This window comes from Molossus molossus, unplaced genomic scaffold, assembly GCF_014108415.1.
Source record: "Molossus molossus isolate mMolMol1 unplaced genomic scaffold, mMolMol1.p scaffold_m16_p_19, whole genome shotgun sequence".
In the NCBI taxonomy this organism is placed as follows: Eukaryota; Metazoa; Chordata; class Mammalia; order Chiroptera; family Molossidae; genus Molossus; species Molossus molossus.
In genome coordinates this window covers 48,862,319-48,885,271 of record NW_023425354.1, presented here as the reverse complement: position 1 = coordinate 48,885,271, position 22,953 = coordinate 48,862,319, and the positions used below count along the sequence as shown (strand labels likewise).

At 46.1% G+C, this 22,953-nt stretch overlaps 2 protein-coding genes across 3 annotated transcripts; both read left to right on the top strand.

Annotated features, from left to right (window-relative positions):
• Nucleotides 1-1,967: 1,967 nt before the first annotated feature.
• Nucleotides 1,968-8,901, top strand: RNF222 (ring finger protein 222). Its single transcript, XM_036269057.1, has 3 exons — nucleotides 1,968-2,064; nucleotides 5,769-5,973; nucleotides 6,611-8,901. Exon 3 carries the CDS (start codon nucleotides 6,638-6,640, stop codon nucleotides 7,271-7,273), a length of 636 nt encoding a protein of 211 aa, XP_036124950.1. The 5' UTR covers nucleotides 1,968-2,064; nucleotides 5,769-5,973; nucleotides 6,611-6,637; the 3' UTR covers nucleotides 7,274-8,901.
• A 5,599-nt stretch (nucleotides 8,902-14,500) lies between these two features.
• RPL26 (ribosomal protein L26) lies at nucleotides 14,501-20,212 on the top strand. 2 transcript variants are annotated; one of them, XM_036268514.1, is made up of 4 exons: nucleotides 14,501-14,566; nucleotides 15,395-15,567; nucleotides 16,882-17,022; nucleotides 20,035-20,212. In XM_036268514.1, the coding sequence occupies exons 2-4, from the start codon at nucleotides 15,400-15,402 to the stop codon at nucleotides 20,161-20,163; spliced, it is 438 nt and encodes a 145-aa protein (XP_036124407.1). In that variant the 5' UTR covers nucleotides 14,501-14,566; nucleotides 15,395-15,399; the 3' UTR covers nucleotides 20,164-20,212. The 2 variants fall into 2 exon arrangements, with proteins under 2 accessions (XP_036124407.1, XP_036124408.1); XM_036268515.1 differs by lacking the exon at nucleotides 14,501-14,566 and adding an exon at nucleotides 14,615-14,639.
• Nucleotides 20,213-22,953: the final 2,741 nt, after the last annotated feature.

Here is a 22,953-nt window from a genome sequence, read left to right as displayed (position 1 = left end):
CACTCGATGTGTCCCTTTCACGTTAATGTTTCTCTCTCTCTCTCTCTCTCTCCTTCCCACTCTGTCTGAACAAAAAAAGGAAAAATGTCCTGGGGTGAGGATAAAAAAAAAAAAAAGAAGGAAGGGAGGGAGAAAGAGAGAGAGAGAGAGAGAGAGAGAGAGAGAGAGACATCAATTGGTTGCTTCCTGCATGCACCCTGACCAGGACCAGTGATTAAACCTGCAACCTAGGTGGGCTGACACTCTAACCTCTGAGCCAAACCAGCCAAAACTAAAGTGGAATTCTTATTTTGGAACACAAAACCATGACAGACTATGATAATACATATTTATATATTCAAGGTAATCTTCAAAGGTAAGTTTTGCGGCAGGGCTAGTGGAAAAGATTTAGGGGCGTCAGGAATTTCCTATTACTTCGTAATCACATCACATTAGTCTGCGTCGAAAGACAGTCCAGCCTGGCTCAGCCCCCTACCCAGGGGAGGCACAGGGTATTGCTGCTGAGTTTTTGGGACTTCTTTTCAGGAACCCCCAGGAAGTCCCAGGCAGAGTCATGAGCCATGCTGTCAAAGGGGCACGGTGGTGATGGAAGGAGAGAAATCTGGGAGCTCTCTGGAACTAGAGTTGCAAAATGAACATAGGATGCCCAGTGAAATTTGAGTTTTAGATAAAACAATGAATAATTTTTTAGTATGATTAGGCCCCAAATATTACATTGAGCATACGTATACTAAAAATTATTTGTTGTTTATCTGAAATACAAATTTTCCTGGGTAGTCTGCATTTCTATTTGCTAAATCTAGGACGGTCTGGGACTTCTCACATTCAGCTCCAGGGGGAAGAACATGAGAGACTGTCACAACAGTTGGTACCCAGCCATCTCCATGTCCTGAGCGAGGCGGCTGGGTGCATTACCCTGCCCTGACTGTCCTCCCCTACCAGCCTCAAGGCAGCTGGCTGGGGTAGGGGAGGGCCCGTCCAGGGTCACCCTATGAAGTCATATTATACTTGACTGTGCCTTGGATCCAGGAATCTTTTTTTTTTCTTTCTGAAGAAAACCAATTTCTTGATGACTTGGCCTCCAGTGCTCAGAGGACTGGGAGAGAATCACCCAAATGGTTTGCAGCACTCCTGGCTTTGTTCCTGCCTTATCCTTGATTGTTTTTTCCTGATCATGAAACAAACACACTGTCAGAGTGAAAATTTAAATATCACAGGAATGTTTAAGTTAGAACAACCTTCCAGGGATAATTAATATCAAGTATAATGTCCTCTTCCAGATTTTCTCTATAAAAATGATCATGTGATTATCATTTCTATAAACAGAATCCTGTTATACAAACTGTTCTGAAACTTCTATTTCACATGACATTAGGGACTTCTTGCCATGCAGGTGTGCATTGCTAATGCACTGGTTTTACTCTGCCTCGTTCTTTAGCTCAGTGGTGTTTGGGCTTTTGGAGCTCTGAGCCCCTTTGAGAGTTTGATGAATGAAAAATACACATAGGCACATCACCCAAATATTTGGGTATCATAGCCTTCCTGAGGTTGTTCTGAGCCCTTCACCCTGGGCATAGCAGGGGTGCAGGGGGGTGGGGAAAGATCACTGAAATGGATCCAGGACAGTGGAAGACTGTGAACATGACCGGCTCTTATTGGCATGGGAAGATCCATCTCTGGGGAGCCTCAGTCAAAGGGATCTTGGATCACTGCCTCCTGTGAGACAGTCTGCTTGTCCGGAGCACCCGTCTCTGGGCTGGTTTCCAGGCCAGGGGATCCTCTCTAAGCAGTCATCCTCTCTCATCAAGATCACATGACTCCAGCAGCTGCCAAACCCCTGGGCAATGCCAAGAGCCTCCTGGCCTCAAACGGGTTGGGTGACATTCACTTCCTGGCGCTGTCCTCTCGGCCTGCTCAGTCATTAAGGAATGCCTCAGCGGCAGCTGTCACAGTAGCAGCAGCAGGAGGACGTGCTGCATGCCCAACACCTCTGGGCGGCTCAGATCTGCCCTAAGGAGGCCTCGGGTGGAGAGGTGGATACTGCTCTTCCTGGCCTCAGCCAAAGTGAGTCTGGGGACCCAGGTAGGGGTGGGAAAGGAGCAGGGTCCAGGTGGAGGTTGGCAAGGTTCTGGACTGAAGCTGGAGTGATGCAGGGGTGTGGGAGTGTGTGTGTGTGTGTGTGTGTGTGTGTGTGTGTGTGTGGTGTCTTGGGATGGGGAATTGGTCATAGCTGTAACTATAAGGCCTCTGCCTCACAGGCTCACTGTCTCAAGTTGGGGAGGAGGGGATCCCTGGGCTGATGACACCCCCAACCAGTCCTCACAATGGGCTGCTGCTCTGGTTGAAGCTGGGCACTGGGGTTTCATGAGGCCCGCTCCCTTGAGCCAGCCCCTGTCCTCCCTGCCTCACAGGTCACTGGAGTGGCAGCTCTGTTTAGAGGCACTCTGAGTAGTTTGGGTAATCACTTTTCCATTGGTGCTTCTTCATCTATTCCTTTTTTAAAAACCACTTTACTGAGTGTGATGTGACTGACATACAAAAAACTGTACATATGTAATGTATAAAACTGGATTCTGGAGCTCCTGTGAGGTATTTTCACCCACGGGTTTTTATTAAATCAGTGTTTCTGTAGAGGTGTGAGGGCTGGGACATCCTATTCTGCCATCTTGCTCTCGATTCCTCATGCTCCTTGGACTAAGGCCTGGAATACCCTCCACGGAGGCACATCCAAACCCTTGCTGGAGGCAGCAGTGCATAGCATGGGTGGCCTGTCTTGGGTCTGCCCTCTACCAGCAGTGTGACTTTGAACAAGTTACTTAACCTAAGCCCTGAGCCTCATTTCCCTCATCTGTAAAATGGAGATAATACCTACCTCCCAGAGTTGTCAGGATTAAATGAGGAAGGAATGCAAAATGCCAAGCACGCAATTAGTGTTCAATAAACAGGCGCTGTTGTAATTATTTATTATTAGCCCGACACTGGTCCCACCTCACCTAGGGAAGACTTTCCAGCCCTCTTCTCCCTGCAGTTTCCTAAGGCACCAGTGAGAATGCTTTTTGGCATATAATGTCTTACATTGTTATTTAGCTAGTTTGTGCTCAAACCAGATCATGTTTCATGCATTTCTTCTGCTGCCCTCTCCCCCACCCCAGCACCCAAGACAGAGTCAGTCCCATAAGAGGAACTCAAGGATAAAGAACAAAGTGGAGTTTAGAGAAGGGGAGGGACACAAAGAGGGAGAGGTCAGGGGAAGACTGAGAAAGGGAGGTGAGAAGGTGGGAAAGGAGGGTGGCATTATCCAGGCTTGAATGACATGCAGCTACTGAGCACAGGAAGGAGAAAGGATTGCCCAGAGAGGCCATCAGTGGGAACTGGGATGTCTTTTGCATCCTGTGAATTCCTTTTACTTTTCCACAAACTCACATAAAAAATGGTCTCTTCTCCTCCCTCCCCTGCTCATCCCAAAGAGAACTGTGCTTCTTGACTAGGCTAATATCTATTCACCAAACCTGTTCATTGATTTTAATAATGTTCTCTATATCATCTATGGAAACCTCTCTCCATATCTCTCTCTCCTCTGCCATCTCCCTCTCCATCACTTCACCCTCTCTGGACCTGGGTCTGCTCACCTATAAAACTAGATTTAACTAAATGACCTCAAAAGTCCTTTCTCCCCCTAGCATTCTCTTATCTATTTGCTTTCATTCTCTTATCTATCTTGATACCTACCTCTCATTTACCCAAACAACTTAAGCTATTGATCATTCCTCCTTTTTCAAAAAATATTTTTTTCCAAGAAAATTTATAAATGTCCACTAGGCTCTAAAGTTTCATGAAGAACTTTCTTGATCACTTAACTCCAATGCCTAGTTCAATACCTAGCATGCAGCAGGTGCTCAATATCTGTTGAATAATTAGATAGATGGATAGAATTGCCACCATATGCCTGGGGGGAGTTACGAAACACAGGAGAACACATTAGCAGGTGGTTGGCTTAAAAAAATCATGGTCATTCTGAGAGTAACTCCAGTTTAGTTTAGATGTTTACAAGTATGAAACACTGAGAAACACTGGCATCACCATCTTAATTTTTATCCATTGCCACTCACTTAGCTAATCTATTGTCATTTTGTTCAGTAATTCTAAATTGAGGGGAGCTGCCCTGTGGCAGGAGTGTGTGATTTTTCAGTCATTTACATAATAAGGAATATCTGGGAGAAGAAGGAAGGAAGAGGAGGCAGATGCTAGGAGGGGAGAGGACTTGGCCTTCCTTAACAATGACACCCATCTTTTTTTTTTTTTGGCCGGGGGAGAGCACTAATACAGTCCCCCACTACCACAAATTATGCAGAATGACACCTATCTTTTATTGAGCACTTACTATGTGCCAGACTCTTCATTCACATCGGCTCACTTAATATTCTGAATGACTCTGAGAGGAAGGTAGTACTATAAATATCAACCCATCTCACAGATGGGAAACTGAGGCTCACATAGGTTAAACAAACTTGCCTGAGGTTTTACAGGCAGCAATGGGTATATCAGTAATTTGAATCACACTCCAGAGTCTGAGCAGTTGCAGTCCCCACCCCCTGCCTGGGGTTGCAATGAAAACCTCAGTCACCGAGGCTTGAAAACCCCTGCAAATGTTTTGGCGCTGCCTGCAAGGTCCCAGGCCCCCTACCCAAAATTTCATCGGGTTTTTTTTTGTTTTTGTTTTTGTTTTTTTTTTATCATCCTCACCCGAGGACATTTTTCCATTTTTTGTTTAGGTAGAGTGGGAGGGAGAGAGAGGGAGAGAGAGAGAAACATCGATGTGAAAGGGACACATCGAGTGGTCGCCACTCGCGCAACCAACCAGGGCCGGGGACAAACTGCAACCGAGGTACGTGCCCTTAGCGGGAACTGAACCCGGGTCTCTCCGGACTACAGGCCAATGCTCTAACCGCTGAGCCAAACCGGCCAGGGCCCTTTACACACTTTTGCTCCTTCTTAGTTATGGGATATTCTCAAGTTGGTAAAATGGATTTGGAACCAAGCCAAGAGAAGGGAGAGATTCCAAAAGATTTATGACTTGACAACCTATAGTTGTACTTCTATTAACTAATCTTGTTCCCATATGTCATCTCTCAGTTCTATCTGTCAGTGTGTACAGGGGTCTTTTGTCATTGAAGAAAGAATATATAAATAGGTGATCATGGTTCCCTCTAAAGAGGCTGTTCTAGCCCTGGCTGGTTTGGCTCAGCGGTTAGACTGTCGGTCCTCGGACCAAAGAGTCTCGGGATCGATCCCAGTCAGGCACACATGCTTCAGTTGCAGTTTGTCCCCGGCCCCGTTGGGGTTGTGCGGAAGGCGACCAGTCGATGTGCTCCTCTCACACAGATGTTTCTCTCGTTCTCTCTCTCCCTCCCTCCCAGAATATCTGAAGACAAATAGAAAAATATCCTCAGGTGAGGATTTAAAAATAATAATAAAAATAAAGAGGCTGTTCTAGATGAGTTTAGGCAACACGGTTGTAATTTTGGGAGTTTTTAAATGCAAACACTTGGGCCTCGCCACATGCTCAAATGGACGTTTCCCTTCAAGGCCATCATCTTGGGAAGCTGTGTATTTAATCCAACAGTTCCGCCATTGCTGAGAACATTTTTGGAGTCTCTCCTTTGCTCTCAGATAATATTTCAAACCCACATTGTAACTACATTGTGACTCTGTATCTTTCATTTAAAACAGTCTCATGCCACTTGGGCACTCACTTCCATTCCCACCAGGCTTGGCTCCCAGTGACTTTTGGCCATTTTCACAATACCAGACATACACTTGAAGGACAAAAATCTGTCTTCACTGAGGTTAACCAGAAGGTTCTCAGGCAGCCCTCTAAGAAGAATTTGAAGAATGACTGAGCTGTGGCAGGTGGAGAATGAGCCTACAGCTCCCTGATGTGGCTACGCAGAGGGCCAGCAGGCATTTGAATGTGTAAGTTCTGTGCTTTATTTTCAAAACAGGCATTGTTTTCCAGCCACACAGTACAGAGGAATGCAACCAATGGCTGGGTACAAACCCACAGATCAGGCCACCCCTGAGCAGGGAGATTAAAGAACAGCAGATGCTTTTCTGGAAAATAGTCTCTCTGGGCACAGGCCCACATTGGGGTCTGGACTGAGGCTAGGGGTGCATCTACCTGCTTCCCCTGCGAACTGGGTCTTCCTGCCTTCACTTCCAGCAAGGAAACAGGAAGAAGTGAGGTGGTGACCTCACTATGTGTGCATGTCATGGTTGAGGTGAGGTATCAGGGAGGCTACACCTTCATCACACTCTTTGCACCTCCTTCCAGAGTCCAGTGTGGCTGGGCAGGGATCTCTCATTATCTGTCTCCCAATCCCCCCTTCCGGAAGTGCCCCCTTATGTCTTCCTAAGGGTCATAGGCTCTAGGCCTTGGTTTAACTCAAGTAGGCCACTGAGGGGCAGCAGAAGAGGAAAGGAAGGGGGGGAAGAAGAGGGCAGGAGACAAGGAGAAAGGGAAGGAGCAGTGGAAGCAGGGGTGTAGAAGGGAATTAGGGAGGGGAGCAAAGGAGAAAAAGGGCACTAATGCTCACAGCTTTTCCTACCACAGCTGAGGCCCTGCCTTCCCAGAGCAGCCATGTCAGAAGGGGAGAGTAAGGACAGCTCCGGCAGTGAGTGCCCCGTGTGCTATGAGAAGTTCCGTGATCTGGAGGGCGCCAGCCGGACACTGAGCTGTGGCCATGTGTTCTGCCATGACTGTCTTGTCAAGTACCTACTCTCCACCCGCGTGGATGGGCAGGTCCAGAGGACCATCGTCTGCCCCATCTGTCGCTATGTCACCTTCCTCAGCAAGAAGAGCTCCCGCTGGCCCTCCATGCTGGACAAGAGCTCCCAGACCCTGGCTGTGCCTACGGGCCTGCCCTCTGGGCCACCACCAAGCACCCTGGGCCACACAAACCCCCTGGCCATCTCCCAGCCTGTCTGGAGAGCATCTCCAAGTCAGAGTACCCAGCTCCCCTTGGACTTACTGCCCAGCCTGCCCCGGGAGCCTCAGATCTTCATCATCAGCCGCCATGGGATGCCCCTGGGGGAGCAGGACAGTGTCCTGCCACGGCGCAGCCTGGCACAGCTCTCAGAGGCATCCCCAGCTCCCAGCTCCACCCGGTCATTCTGCTGCAGATCCCGGGCCCTCCTGCTCATCACCCTCATCGCCATCGTGGCTGTGGTAGCTGCCATCTTGCCCTGGGTACTGCTGGTGAGGAAGCAGGCATGAGTGGAGGCACTTGCAGGAGCCGCCCAGTGAGGCCTGGCCTGAGAGCTGTTCTGGAAGCTTCCCCGCTCCACCCCACCCCACCAGGCTGGCCAAGGTCTAGGAAGGAGCAGAGAGCTCCCAGTGCAGACCTAGTGCAACCAAGCCCAGTGGGGAGACCTGGGGCAGAGAGAGGGCATTAGGATGGTGCTAACTGAAAGTATGGTGGCATCTCCCCACCTCCAGCTCCTTGCTCCCAGCAAGGGTTCAGACAGGACAGGGAAGCTGAGGGCTATTAATCTCTGAGGCTAGAGCTGAGCTGAGCACCTGAACTCTGAACTGAAATGGAAACTCCAGGTTCTAGGCCAGGGTCAAAAATGTGACAGAAGCCTCTCCTCAGAAACAAGAGCTGTGCCACCCGCCACCCACCACCCCCAAGTAGCCTCAGCAAATACTTTCTCCTTCCCCTAGGCTAGAAATGAACAAGGTGGGAAGATGGGTGGTTTCCCCTTGCTTTGGGGTTACCAGCCCTGAGGTGTAGTTCTTATCTGCCAGGTGATCTACCTGAAGCCAGGTGGGGCTCCCTAGTAGGAACAAGGAATTCTGTTGAATGGGGGTCCAATGGAAGGGCTCCTCCAGTCAGAATTTTCACCCAGGATTCTCTAGTTCGTTCTCACAAACAGAAGAGGTGGCACAGGGGCTGAAGGCACATGTGCTTCCCAGAGTCTCAGCACCCATCCAGGATCCTCACAGCTGGACCACTGTGCACCCCCAAATCGCCAGCCTGGAATGTGCACTTCCCCAAGGAAGCAGCTGGTCTCAGAGGCTGTGGCGAGGATGTCTGGGGAAAGTAACAGAAAAAGGCCTTCCTGGGAAGCTGAGGCCACATTGGGAAACAGGAGTTTGTTGATAGAGGCCGAAGCCAGCAGAATGGCCCACAAACTCAGCCAAAGTTCTCCCCAAGTCTCCCAAGCCCAAGGAATGGTCCAAATATTGAGTGTTCGGTGTCAAGGATGGACTGGAAGGTGAAGAGTGCAGGAGAAGCCTAATGGCCGAGACTTGAATCAGCTAAGAACTATGTGGGCAAATTAACCCCTGAGGGCTCCCACCTCTCTCCCAGCCCATGTCCTCCTCCTCATGACCCAACCACTCATTAGAGGCCACACCAGCTGGGCCAGTTTCTGAGGTGGATTCCCAGGCTGGGCTGGGTAAGGAAGGGTGGGGAAGAAAACAGCTGTGCTTGTCAGGGACACTAGTCTCAACAAATGCTGAAACCCAGGTGCTATCAGCCACTGGGCAAGGCCTCTTCACCTAGGGACCCCACCTTGGACTGTGCTGGGGGTCCTTGATGAGGACCACTAGGGAGCAAGTCATTCAGGAACAACTATTTTTTGTTTATTAGGCCCATAAGTCAATGGGCCATAATCTTAAATTAATTTTAGGCTTAAAAGAAAAAACAACCAACCTCCAGCTATTAACTCAAAGAGGTGGTTGTTTGCAGTCCAGGTGTGCCAACAACTGAGCCTTCCACAACCTATACCTCTCTCGGCAATTTGCTATCTGTGGGGAAAGAAATAGCACTCTGCCTCTTATCTTCCCAAATCCCTGAAGTGGCTGTCACTTGGGAACCATTAGGGAGTGGGATCCATGCTACAGGGAATATTTGGGACACAGGGAGGGTGGGTTTAAAGCACGTATGGATTTCTTTATGTTCTTTTCAAGACTAGAGAAGAGCATAGGTGCTATTTGTGGGGATACAGGTAGATTCGTGGGGAAAATATTTATTATAGAAATAAAAATGTTAAATTTACAAAGACTCTAATGAGTCTGTTTTAACCTCAGCCAGGCTGCTTCAAACTCTGTCATGAATTTTTGGGGACCTGATTTTAGTCTCTTCAGATTCTGTTGTTTGTCAAAAATTAATTTCAAAATACCTGTAGAGTTTTCGTGTTGTTCAGCAGTGACTTGTAGATGGCACTTATCTTATTTTCAAAGAATGTCAAAAGCTATTTTTAAAATAAAAGTATATATTTTCTCAAAGATGCCTGAGACATTGCAAATGCAGGTGGGAAGCTCTGAGCTTGGACTTTTAAGATAATTCACTTTAGATGGAAAAAACTATTTGAAAATACAAATGCATATGGCTCTTAAACATTTATTCAGCCACACTTGTGAAGGAAATGCAAATTAATATTCTGCTGGCATACCATTTTCACCTATTAGTTTGTCAAACCCTGAAAGTTTCAAAACCCACTCTGCTGACAAAGCTGAGGGGAAGCAGGTGAGGTGGTGGGAATGTATATTGATAAAACCCCTAGGAAGGGAAATTTGACATTATCTATCATATTTTCTACTTTGACCCAGCAATTCCTGCTTTAGAAATGTATCCTACAGATATACTTGCACATATGGGCAGTGACATATACAATGTTATGTAATTGCAGCACTGTGCACAGTAACAAAGGACTGGGGAAACCCTACATGCCAATCAAAGGGGACTGGTCGTAAAACTTAACACGCAGGGACTACTGTGCAGCTGTAAAAAGAAAAAGAAAGAAGTTTATGAACTGACATGCAAAGTCTCCAAGATACAATGGCCGATGGGAAAAAGCAAGGTGTGTAACACTGGTATCAGGTACTATATTCTATACAGAAAGTGGGGAAATAAGAATTGACATTCCTATTTGCTTATTTATGCATAAAGAAATTGGGAAAATACACACACAAAACTAATAACAGTGATTAATGATGGAAGGGGATGAGAAAATGATAAAATGAGATGGGGAATTTTCCTTTTACCTTTACCACTCTTTTTTAATCCTCACTGGAGGATGTGTTTTTATTGATTTTAGAGAGAGGAAGGGAGAGAGAAAGAGAAACATTGATGTGTGAGAGAGAAACATTGATTGGAACCCATACGTGCCCTGACCAGGGAGCGTACCTGTGACCTGACAGGGAATCAAACCACAACCTTTTGGTGCAGAAGACGACACCCCAATTAACTATACCACCCAGCCAGAGCCCTTTAACACTTTTTTATTTTTAAACCAAGTAAACATGTTACTTATTCAAAAAGTAAATTGAAAAATTGTATTAGAAGCTAAAGATATCTTCAAGTGTACACACCTATTGCCTGGTGAGGAGCCGGCCCCAAGAACATTTGAGAGCTGCCAGACCGCTTGTCCTTTGGTTTCAGAGTGTCAGCTACTGGTGCAGTGGGACTGGTTTGTCTGGTTAGAGGTGTAACATCTTATGCTTAACAGGCACCCGAGAAAGGAAGGTAAAAAGTTTAATATGCTCAGTGTTTCTAAGTTCCTATGGATTTCTCTGGGTCCCATCATTCTTCTCTACCTTTTCTTCCCTTTCTCAAATAAAATCTTTTGCTTTACACAATCACCCTGAGGTCAGGGTACTGTAGAAAAATGCCATTAGAGAGATAGATAGACAAATGGGTGGAGGCCTGGGATTAAATGTAAACTCTTACTCCTCTCCTCCTCCCCTTCACACACACACACACACACCCCATAGCCACCTCCCATCTGACAAGGAGAAAATTCTGAGATGTCCTAAATTACAACAGGGTGGAAGGTAGAGACAAGAAGGAGTTAATCAGTCAACTGCAGGGCAAAGCAACAAGACTGCTTATATTCCTGAGTGTAAGATGGAACTTTGAATTAACTTCCAGGTGGCTATTTCTGCCAGGCACTGCTATAACCCAGGAGCCTCCACTTCTTGCTTACACGTGAACTTTTCAGACTGTTGCCCCCACTTCACCTTATCTGTAGCCAATGTAAATTCTTTCAAAACAGCTTACATCTTTCAACTTGACGTTTTCTTGTTTGTTTTTTATCCTCACCCGAGGACATGGAGAGAGAGAGAGAGAGAGAGAGAGAGAGAGAGAGAGAGAGAGAGAGAGAGAGAGAAACATGGTTGCCCTCCACAAGCTCCCCAACAGGTCCAACTGAACCACTCCAGCCAGGCCCCCTACTTGATGTTTTTAAAAAGCCATCAATTCTGGGGCTGTGGACATGTTGGCTTTCCCATCTGGCACTGCTGCTGGTGGTTTAGACTTCATGCCCTAGGACCTAGTCTTTTGCTTGCTAGTAATGGCCCAATAAACCCTTCTTTTAACATTTAAAAAAAAAAAATTCTGCTGTGGAAGTTAAAATTTTTGTTTTAACATATCACAATAAACTTTACCTCTAATATATACTTGCAGTCTAGGACTGCTGAGCAAAGGATCCATACATTGCTGCTGGGCTCTGAGCCAGGGTTGCCTGGGCATGCACTTTAGAGACCCCTGTGCCCTCAGATACAGTCTTATGACTGTGCCCTCAATGAAGCCTGCAGATGACATAGACAGCTCTGCTACTATTTTCACTTCTCCCTTTCACCACCTTATCAGTTCAAATGTCCTTTTTTTTTTTGGCACAAAATAAACAACCTTGCCCCATCCTCACAATTCCTCACTTTCCTTTATCCTACTCTAACCCAATACAAATGAGTGCAACTAATTCTCCACATAAACTACTTGCAGTTCCAACAAGCAGTGCTGGTGCAGGCCTCTCTCTGGGCCTTTGCTTAAGCAGCTCCCTCCACACTGCCCACCCTTCTTGTCTACCTGAAAAACTCCTACCTAGCTTTCCAGAAACAGTTCCAGGGGTACCTATGAAGATTTCCCAACCCCCCAGTTCAGTTAGAATTGACTGCATCCATCATCTTCCCAAGACACTTTATTATGAGTATTTGTTGACAAGCCTACTCCTCCTAGACAATGTGCTCCTTAATGAGAGGCTAGATCCTACTGATCTTGGTAAGATCACACCAAGTGCTTGGCATAAAATTTAGTAAAGAATAAAAACTGGATAAATAATTGAAGACTGCATGAGTGAATGAATGAACAAATGAACGAACATATAAATGTGATAATTTGGTGTCTCGAAAAAAGTTATCCATGGAATCTGGATAATTCCTGCTTTGGTGTGTCTTAGAGCTTCACAAAGACCAGCTTCAAAGTGACCCAAAAGAGCCAGTTTAAAAGGACCTTTCAAATTATAAGAGGAATGTAAGGAAGTGGGAAAGAGAGGGCAACCAGAGAATCATGCAGGGTAGAGCCAAAATACCCAATAGACACTTGTGAAGATAAACAGACTCTATAACTAGGCTACCAGTAATTTGCATCTGTGTGTACAATTTGTACCCCAGTAATCTTCACATGGTATAAAGTGGTTATGCTGTCCAAATGGTGGGCTGAAGGTTTAATTTTGATGACTCAGTGTTGGATGAAGGAGGGAGATAAGGAAGCCTGGGAGGGACGGGTAACAGCAGAAATGATGGGGATGCTGAAGAAACATGCAGGGCCTTTGTGAGAAGAGAGGAAGATGATGGGGAGACCTGAAGAAGAGGAGGTTAAGGAAACAAGTAAGGACAGTAAGAAGGGGGGAGGGCTGTGAAAGCCAGACAGGAAACCAAGGTAGGAAGGCAGGAGCCTTCCTAGGTTCCCTATGGCTCTCTGCATCCAAATCAAACTCAGCTAGACACAGAGCCTTGTGGGCTTCTCTCTGAATGCCTCACTCCAGCCATAAGGACCTGGCTCCTGCAAACAATGTGTCATGCTGCTTCACACTTCCATGCTTTCCCTCAAGCTATTCCCCCTGCCTCATGGAGCTAATTTTACATTCTTCAAAACTCAGTCAAGGGTGACCTCACCCCACAAATCTTCTCTGACCCCAGGGCTCTCTTCTGTTCTTAAAGCACAAGCACAGAAGGACCAAGGGCACCAAGGCTCAGCCAGCACTTTTCCTGGGATCTTGTGATTGTTGATTTCGTTGTGTATCTCTCATCTTAGACAATGAGATTCCTGCAGGCAGAAACTTTGACTTATTTCATTGTGTAGCTCCAGTGTCCAGTTCACTGCTGGCCCACGAAAGATGCTCCTTAAACATCTGTTGAAACGAATTGCAGAGGAATTCTCACTGAATTTTTAAATCACCAGTAAAATCTGCGACTATTTTAAATCGTGAAAACACATGTTCTTTAGTGACTCTGCTTTGGGTCCTCAAGGATATGGTTGCTCACTCTTTGACTTGACTTAGTGGGTTCCCACAAATTGGGATTATATACAGTTACCAGAAGGGGCTGGGAAGCCAGCCTGCAAAGGTTTATCAAATAACCTATGGGTTCTGTATAACCTTGCACAAGTTCCTCTGAATTCTCTGTGGCTCCACGTCCCCATCTGTAAAATGGGGACAACAATACCAGCATCACAAGGGTATTTAGCGGATTAAAGGACCTAAAAATGTAAAGTGAGTGGAAGAATGTCCCTAGCGCTCAGCAAGCTCGTTTCGTCTCATGTAATGTGAAATGTCTACCTCAGTACACTTGTATTATTCACGCAACAGAATCCGAGCCCCTACCTCTGAAGTTCCCGCCACACTGCAGTCTGTTTGCCTTCAGGAGCCCCCCTCCCCACCCCCACCCCCCTCCCCACCCCCACCTCTTGCCCTGCTTCCATCAGATCCCGAACTGAATGACAGCAGGCGGTACGCGGCAGAAAGGGCCACAGCTCTCTGCAGGCAAAGGCTTCCTCACACCAGCCTCCTTCAAAGTGTGGTCTAGGACCAGCACCTTCGGCATCACCTGGCAGCTTGTTAGAAACGCTGGTTCTGACCTACTTGAGCGGGATGAGGGGATGGATCTGCGGCCCCAATCCTCGGAGGGGCCTGCGCCCGCCCGGGCGAAATCTCAGGTGTGCGGGGAGGCACGTGCAGCACCCGCCGTGGTGCGCGGGCGGCAGTAGGCGCCGGCACCGAGGTTGTTAAAGCACCAGCACACTCGACACGCCCACGCCATTGGCCGGGGCGAGGATGGTGTCCAGGTAACCAAGGTGACCCGTCAGCGAGAGTCCCAGCGTCACCTGGCGGTCAAATATAGAACCTGCCTTTTCCAGAATAATTGGGATGTCCGCGGCCTGGGAGCTCAGGAGTGAAGGGACAGGGGTCCCTTGGGGCTGTTCGCTTTCTCAGCAGCCACCGCCGCTCGCCTGGGAACGACCCTTCCCAGAGGACGCAGCTGCAGAACCCAGAGCTCCGAAGAAAGGAACCGGACTCGGAGAAGTGTTTTGCCGTTTTCGCAGTTCCCCTCCTAGCCGTGAGGTGACACTAGTCATCAATCTTTCCCCTAGTTTCCTCTTCCGTTCAAACTCCGCGCCTCTCTCTCCCGAGATATCGGTCTCGCGAGAGCTCCCGTGAACTTACAGAACCGGAAGTAGTGTGTCAGTCTTTTCCCTTTTGCGGCCATCGTAGAAAGCGCCAGCGGGTGAGGATATGCCGGGAAAGCGCGTGTAATCTGCAGCCATCCGTTCACGGGCACGGTGGCTCTTGACCTCGAGGTCCTCGATACTCTTCCAGCGGCCGAGTAGAGGCCAGGGACAGGGACCAAAATGGTCTCGACCTGTTCTCGCACTAGCTCAAGGGTCATCGGACTGGGGAAGGGAAGAGAAAACAGGATTTGGGGACTCGGAAACGGGAGCTGGAGGGGAGAGGGCCTGTGGATATGGAATCAGGTCTGGGCAGTGTAGTTTCTAAAGAGTGGTCTCGAAATAACTTTTGGTAAAGTCACGGAACTTCCAAACCGCGCTTGCCCGTTGGAATGTCTTTTGGACCTGAGGTCTGCATTTTCCAGGTTCCGGGTGGGTGGCCTGATTCATTTTGGAGGGGGCTAAATGTGTTCACATTTAAGTGTGTATAAGATTAACGTTGGTTGGTCTCTCTAAAACGTGATATTACATTTGAAGAACTGAATTGTTGGTCTGCTTTGCCCTAATTCATTAGAAGTGAGAGCCCTGTCGCAGGACTTACATAGTTTGGAGAGTGTAAACAAAAAATTTAATAACTAAAGTAATTGTGCTACTAATGGAAAATATATTGTTACGTAAGCAAATGTTGAAAGTATCTCAGTAAAGCAAAATTTTTAGAATTTCAAGCTTCGTTTGATAGGTCATTGAGTTCAAGTAGTTTTTGATGGAGTTAAAGAACACGAGTTTCTGCGAGCATTCTAAACTTTCAAGATGAAATTGTTTCTGTTACTTGTTGGGAAATTAAATGGGATTTGGTCATTTACCCCTCTTTTAACTTTTTTATTTAGTCAAAATGAAATTTAATCCCTTTGTGACTTCTGACCGGAGCAAGAACCGTAAAAGGCATTTCAATGCACCTTCCCACATTCGCAGGAAGATTATGTCTTCTCCTCTTTCCAAAGAGCTGAGGCAGAAGTACAATGTTCGGTCCATGCCCATACGAAAGGATGATGAAGTTCAGGTATGTACCGTGTTCAGGTCATCTTGGTAAATACCCTGCACACTTGGCGTAGAAAAAGGATTGCATTCTGAAAGTGACACATCTGAGACTGTTGCCTCCAAAACAGGATTACAAAAGGAATCGAGCCAGGTTGCTTTTCAGTTTTTACTTCACTTTTACCCTCTGGTGAAAATCAGTTCTCCCAAGCATCAAGTGCAGTCATAGTTAGACAGAACAAGATAGTTCAGAACCAGAATATTATTTTGGGTTTGTCTTTTTCTCGATATATTTGGTAATTGAAAAGGCATTAAGTGAAAATTTCTATAAATGTTTCTTAGCTGTACTCTGCAACAAGGATTTAAGCAGTCTCTACAGTGGCTTGCATGTCACCAATACTATTTCATAAGGCTAGTACCCATTTAAGTAAATGAAACCGGTTCCCAAGTAGTGTATGGATTGAGAACAGCCATTAGTTGCTGCTCTGCTGGTGCTAAAATGCTGTTAGATTTGGGAGGCAGTCTTCTGCTTTCAAGATCTCTTTTGTTTGTTTGTTTTTATTGTTGTTAATCCTCCCCTGAGGATATTCCATTGATTTTCAGACTGGGAGGGAGGGAGAGAGAAGGAAACATCATGTGAGAGACACACAGAGTGGTTGCCTCCTGCACAACTCTGCTGGGGTCTGGAATCAAACCTGAGACCCTTTGGTCCTCAAGCCAATGCTCCAGTCACTGAGTCAAATCTGCCAGGGCAGCTTTTAAGATCTCTTAATGTAAGAAAGTCTGCAACTGGAAAGAAACATCTGTCCTGATGCACTTTGGGTTGCCTCGTGACAGGCTCCCCAGCCTGTCACTAGGATTCCCAGGTAGAACACTATGTTAGTTATTAGCCTTTGGGAAAGAAGTGGTTTGTTTCTTTAGATATTTGTTACTCCCCACTCTCTGACTAACACTGTGTTGGACACTTTAATGGGCTGTGAATTTTAAATACTTGTGGCCTGTTGCACCCTTTGAGATGGAGTAAAAATTTCCTTATTTTACACATGATACAAAAAGCCAGGGGTTTTTAACAAGCCCACCACTGTTTGTGAACTATCAGTTAAAAAGGTACACTGACCATCGCTGTAGATTTCTATGGTGGTGTGATTTACTTGCAGGTTAATTAAAGCCAGAGATAGAATTATTGTCCCATTTCCATTAACAACTGAGTCTTTCCAAATTGAAAGGTCCTATTGATCTGATAGAGTGAATGATGTTTGTAAGATTCATAGTTTCCTGATTTACAAGATTAATCTTTTTTTTCTCTACACATTTCTGTTATTTTTGGATTTGCATTTAGGTTGTTCGAGGACATTACAAAGGGCAGCAAATTGGCAAAGTAGTCCAGGTTTACAGGAAGAAATATGTCATCTACATTGAACGAGTGCAACGGGAGAAAGCTAATGGTACAACTGTTCATGTGGGCATTCACCCCAGCAAGGTAGGTGTTTTTGAGAATCCTAGAGAGGGGAGAATGAAATTAAAATAACTGTGTATATTTAAAGTACTTTTTCCTCAAAAACTATTAGTAAGCTGATTGGTCAACAGTCTAACAATGAACAGATCTTAAAATCTAAGAAATGGGGTAATTTTTAGATGAAATAGAGCTTATATGCTGTTTATTTTTATGTATTAAACAGAATTGAGTGAGCTGTAAGGCAGCTTTACCACCCTGCAAAGTAGGTATTAAGCCCTTTACTAATGGGGAGGAAGCTGAAGCTCAGAGGCTTGATCAAATTAATAGTGAGTGATATATAAGCCAAGCTAGAAAATCTGATCTGATTCCCATTGCAGGTACCTTGTCCTGTACTTTCGTTTGTTTTTTATCCTCACCCGAGGATATTTTTCCATTTTTTGTACAGATAGAGTGGGGGGGAGAGAGAGGAAGGGGGAGAGAGAGAGAAACATCGACGTGAAGGGACACATCGAGCGGCTGCCACCCGCACGACCAACCAGAGCCGGGGACAAACTGCAACCAAAGTACGTGCCCTTAGCGGGAACCAAACCCAGGTCTCTCCGGACCGCAGGCCGACGCTTTAACTGCTGAGCCAAACTGGCCAGGGCCCTTGTCCTGTACTTTCATGTGAATTCTCCAATATTGCTGTCACTAATTTTTTTTTCCTTTTGGGGTGGGGGGGAACATGCCCCTAGCGGGAACCGAACCCAAGACTCTCGTCCGCAGGCCGATGCTCCAACCATTGAACCAAACTGGCCAGGTCTCGCTCTTTCAATTTTTTTAAATTACATTTAATAGTAAGGTGATGAAACATGGTAGTATTCAAATACTGAAGTTTTTTTTGTTTTGTTTTTTTAATTTTCAGTTGGCACCACAAATCTAATTTTCACACTAGGAAAAGTCAGAAGACTAGTGCAGTAATATACCTACATATCTTTCATCTACCATTCACTATTAACAGTTTGCCACATGTTCTTTATCTCTGGATTACAAGTGTCATAAATCTTTGCCTCAGTTTTTGGCTTAATAGTCATCTGTTTCAGTCTTAGTACTTGCAAATATGTAGAGGCAGATGACCACAACCTAGACCTCCAATCCAGTTGTCTATTTTTAAATTTGGATATCTATTTCTTATCTAAAACCCGACATGTTGCCCTGGCCAGTTTGGCTCAGCGGTTAGAGCGTCGGCCTGCGGTCTGGAGAGACCCGGGTTCGGTTCCCGCTAAGGACACGTACTTCGGTTGCAGTTTGTCCCCGGCCCTGGTTGGTCGTGCGGGTGGCAGCCACTCGATGTGTCCCTTCACGTCGATGTTTCTCTCTCTCTCTCTCCCTCCCACTCTATCTGTACAAAAAATGGAAAAATATCCTCGGGTGAGGATAAAAAAAAATAAAATAAAATAAAATAAAACCCGACATGTTCAGCTCAACCGGTGTGGCTTAGTGGTTGAACATCGACCCATGCACCAAGAGGTCACTGGTTCGATTCCCGGTCAGGGCACATGCCCAGGTTGTTGGGCCCAATCCCCAGTGGGGGGCATGCAGGAGGCAGCCAGTATACTGCAAAAAGATCCTTGAACATAAAGCCAAATCTCGCCAAGTAGGAAAGGAAAAGGGCAAATACAAGGAAGAAACACTTGAGAAGATGCAGGAATAAAGTAATCTTTATTGCAAATTCTGTTCCCAGTTCTACTGACAGTTTGGGGATGGGACCCAGGGATCTGTTGTAATAAGCCTTACAGTGGATTCTTCAATACACTCAAGTTTTAGAAACACACACCTATGAAATTTAAATTTTCTTGCCTTTGGACCTTTGTACTTGCTGTTTTCTTTGCAGTGCTTCTACCCAGATAACTTCACTTTTACCCCTTCTTTTACTGGTATCTTGTTCAAATGTAGCCCTATAGGTAGTGCGTTGCCTGATCACCTTATGCAATTTAGCCCGTTCTCCATCTTTCCATCTCCCCATACTAGAATACAAGTTCCATGGTGGCAGAGATTTTCTTTTGGTCACCATGCTGTATTTCCAGCACTACTTCAGTGCTCTCTTCCCCCTTACCTCACCTTTCTTCATAAGACTAAAATTTATCACAGTCTAGATGTTAGTGATTCGTTGAAATAAAATCTGTGACTTCATTAATGGTTTTGCAGGTTGAAGCATGTGTGGAGGCTTTCCAGTCTTATGGTTCTAAAGTTAGTATACAAACAAAAATATGTTGCTTGTTTAGCTTGTAAATCTAGGATGAGAAGAGTGGAATAGTTTGTATATTTTGTGATAGAAAAAGCAGATATTCTGACCTGGCTGGTTGCTCAGTGGTTAAAGAGCATCAGCTCACAGATCAAAGAATCTTGGGTTCGATTCCCAGTCAAGGGCACATACCTTGGTAGCGGGTTCGATCACCCACCCCAAGCAGAAGGTGTGCAGGAGGCAGCCAGTCAGTGTGTCTCTCCCTTTCTCCTTCTCATTCTGTGTTTAAAAAAAAAAAAACAGTGGAAAAGTATCCTCTGGTGAGGGTTTTTTTTGTTTTTTTTTTTAAGCAGATTTATTTTGTTTTGTTAATCCTCACCCAAGGATATTTTTTTCCCATTGATATTTTTTTTTAGAGAGAGAGTGGGGGGTGGGGGACATTGATCAATGTGAGACATTATTTGGTTGCCTCCTACACTCAACTGGGGTGGGATCGAACCAGAGACCCTTCCGTGTGCAGGCAGATGTTCTAGCCACTGAACCACACCAACCAAGGCCAGGTTTTCTGATAAAATGCAGAAGCAGATATGAGAAAAACCACTGACATCTCATTGCCTCTCTTCTGTTGGTAAAGCATTAATAAACATTTAATGGGTTTGATTTGGGAGCTGAAGAGTCATTTCTGACACTTTTAAGTTAATCGTTTCGTGTTTATTACGTAGGTCTGGTAATGGGATTGAATGAATGTCGGGCCCTCCCGCGTGTTCTGTATTGTTGATTGTTAAAGTTTAGGTGTTTTTATTTTTCTGCAGGTGGTTATCACTAGACTAAAACTGGACAAAGACCGCAAAAAGATCCTTGAACGTAAAGCCAAATCTCGCCAAGTAGGAAAGGAAAAGGGCAAATACAAGGAAGAAACACTTGAGAAGATGCAGGAATAAAGTAATCTTACATACAACTTTTATTAAAACTTAAAAGGAAGAGCCTTTGTTTTATGTATGGTGATTTGGTTGGGATACTACTTAGTTTCCAGTGGGTCATTTATCAGGGAAATTAGGTAACATTTGCTGTCAGTGAGGCTACACCCCATCAGGCAGCAGCATTTGGGAGTACGTCATGGCTTGTTGAGAAGAAAGCCAAGATGAAAAGATAGTTGGGAACACAGCCCCTCAAGCCTGACTACTGCCTTCCTCCTAATAGGACCACAGCATATTTTAAAAAAAATTTTTGGCATGAAAGTTTTACATTGCTATTGTATAGAAAGTCTTAGAGGAGGTGTTGTGACTTCCCAGTAGCATCTAGACCACTGCTTCAATTTGCACCTGATACACTGAATTCTCAGCTTCAGTAAAATGCCTGAGGACCTCTTTACTATCTTGTTGATACACTAGTGCTGGGTGACTGCCATTAGACCAAAACTTAACTAAAATCTTAAGGTTGCGATCTGAAATCACAAAATGTTCATCCAAAATGCAGGTTCTCAAAGGATTGAGTAAAATTGTGTAGTGTTGGCAACACGTGCCCCTGCCCTTACTCCAAATGAAGCATCCAAACAAGTGCCGTTTTCTCCCAGTAAGAGACCTTTTATGAAGGCTTTGCAGCAACCTGGGTAAATAGGTAACCAGCTGACACCTATACCAGCTCCTGTATCGCTAACTGCAGCTTCCAGGAAACAGCAGCCTATAGACCTGGTGAGACCCTTGTGTAGACCCCACTCCCAGCGGAGAATAAGGGTTCCCTTGGGGACATCTGGGGGCGGGGCTTCCTGTTGGTGCCGCAAGGGTTTCCGCCCGCCTACCTCAGAGCGTGGGTGGAGGGAGCATTGTACTGGCCCCTGGGGAGTCCGTTTTTTGGGGCTTCCTCTCTTTAGCAAAATGATAGATGTGGTCTCCGGCCCATCCCTCCCCTGGGCCTGCTCATCCCTTCAGCCCTGAGCTGGCTACTCTGAGGAGTGTGCGGGGACGCCCATTTGCCGCCCAACGGGTGTGGAGTCTGGCGTGGTGGGAGCCAAATCCGGACAAAGGCAGCAAGAAGGTGATGCCTGAACCAGGCCTTCAGGAATAAGCGGGAGTCTGTTGAGAGGTGCGGGAACACTGGACTAAATACCTTATCTACATCCTCGCTGAGTCGTCATAACCCATTGTGATGGAGATGTATTCTCCCCACTTCATAGTTGAGAAAACAAGCTTCAGTAACGTTGCCCAAGTTAGTCACAGTAAACTGGTAGAGCCAGAAATTGAATTTCCAAGACTACACCATACCTCTGCACTGCCTGGCTACTATACTGTAAGGAAAGTGACAAATGTCCTTTGAGCATATTTTGTCTGGGCTCTATACTCGGCTGCCCTCTGGGGGGATATTAGGAGGTAGAAGGCTCAGCCCCTGCCTTCTAGGTTGTGTGCACTTGAACCAGTCCACTGGAAACGCAAAGAAAGCGCTGCAGTGAGCAGTGCCTTTCAGAGGAGGCAGAAATGGCGATCAGCTGGAGTTGCTGAATGCATTCAGAAGGACAGTGATTTGAGCTGAGTGTGATTTGGAAGATCAATGGAAATACAGTTGAGTTTAGGGGCAGCCAAAACAATCACAGGTGAGCTGGACAGGAGATGTTTTCCCTAACCAAGTTCATTTATCGGCTACCCCAGTAACACTAGTCACACTGTAATAACTCCATTCTGACCCTTAGTTACTGCACGTACACACCTTGGCAGATTATTTTTTGTAAACATAAGGGCCTTGAGCAACCCAAAGAAGACTATAAAAATAAGGAGTTAATGATGGCCTTGGGAAACTCAGAGGAACCATGAGAAAAAAAGAGATTAATGGTTGCTCTGACCTCTCCCCCTTCTTTGTATCAGCCCCCCCCCCTTTAGTGGTGCCCAAAGCGGCGCCAACAGACTGTTTTTTTTCTGTAATTTGTGCCTTTAAAAGTGGGCAACAAAGAAGGCAGGCTGCTGAGGATTTGGGGAGAGGCCCCAGCCCGCCGGTGTACTAAAGTGCTCCCTTACAATTCAGCTGTGCATCTCTGGTTATCTCGCTGACACCTTACAACATTTGGAGGCCCCAGGAGATCCCTGATGCTTTATGACACCAGGAGATAGACGCCTAGGATGAACGGCCTCTCTGGGTCTGGTCACTGAATACCTGTAGTTCTTTTTTTTTTTTTTTTTTTTTTCCATTTATCTTCAGATAGAGCGGGAGGGAGAGAGGAGGGAAGAGAGACATTGATGTGAGAGAGGCACATCAAGTGGTTGCCACCCACACGACACAAAACGGGGCTGGGAACAAACTGCAACTGAGGTACATGTCCTTAGCGGGAACCGAACCCAGGACTCTGGTCCGCAGGCTGACCAAACCGGCCAGGGTGATGCCTGTAGTTCTTTATGGGGGGGTACCACCTGAGACATTTCAGGGCCCCAGAGATCCTACTTAGGTTTCCGATGAGTGGCCAGAGCTGCCAAGATGTCCCCAAAAGATTTAAAGAGACCTGGTAAAAAGCCTCCGGAGGTAGGTTCTGGGTGACCGGTCTTTCTGGGTAAGAGTGAAAGGGCTGGATGCAGTGAAACTCTCCTCTCCAGGATCTCACTAAAATGTTAGGTGGGTTCATTATGTTCCCACTGGATAAGGAATTTTCCTTGGCCTGCTGCTGGGGCAGAAGAAGAATATGATCACCTCCCAGGAACTTCTGGTGTGTGAATGTGACTGTGTGGATGCAATTGTGTGTGAGTGACCTT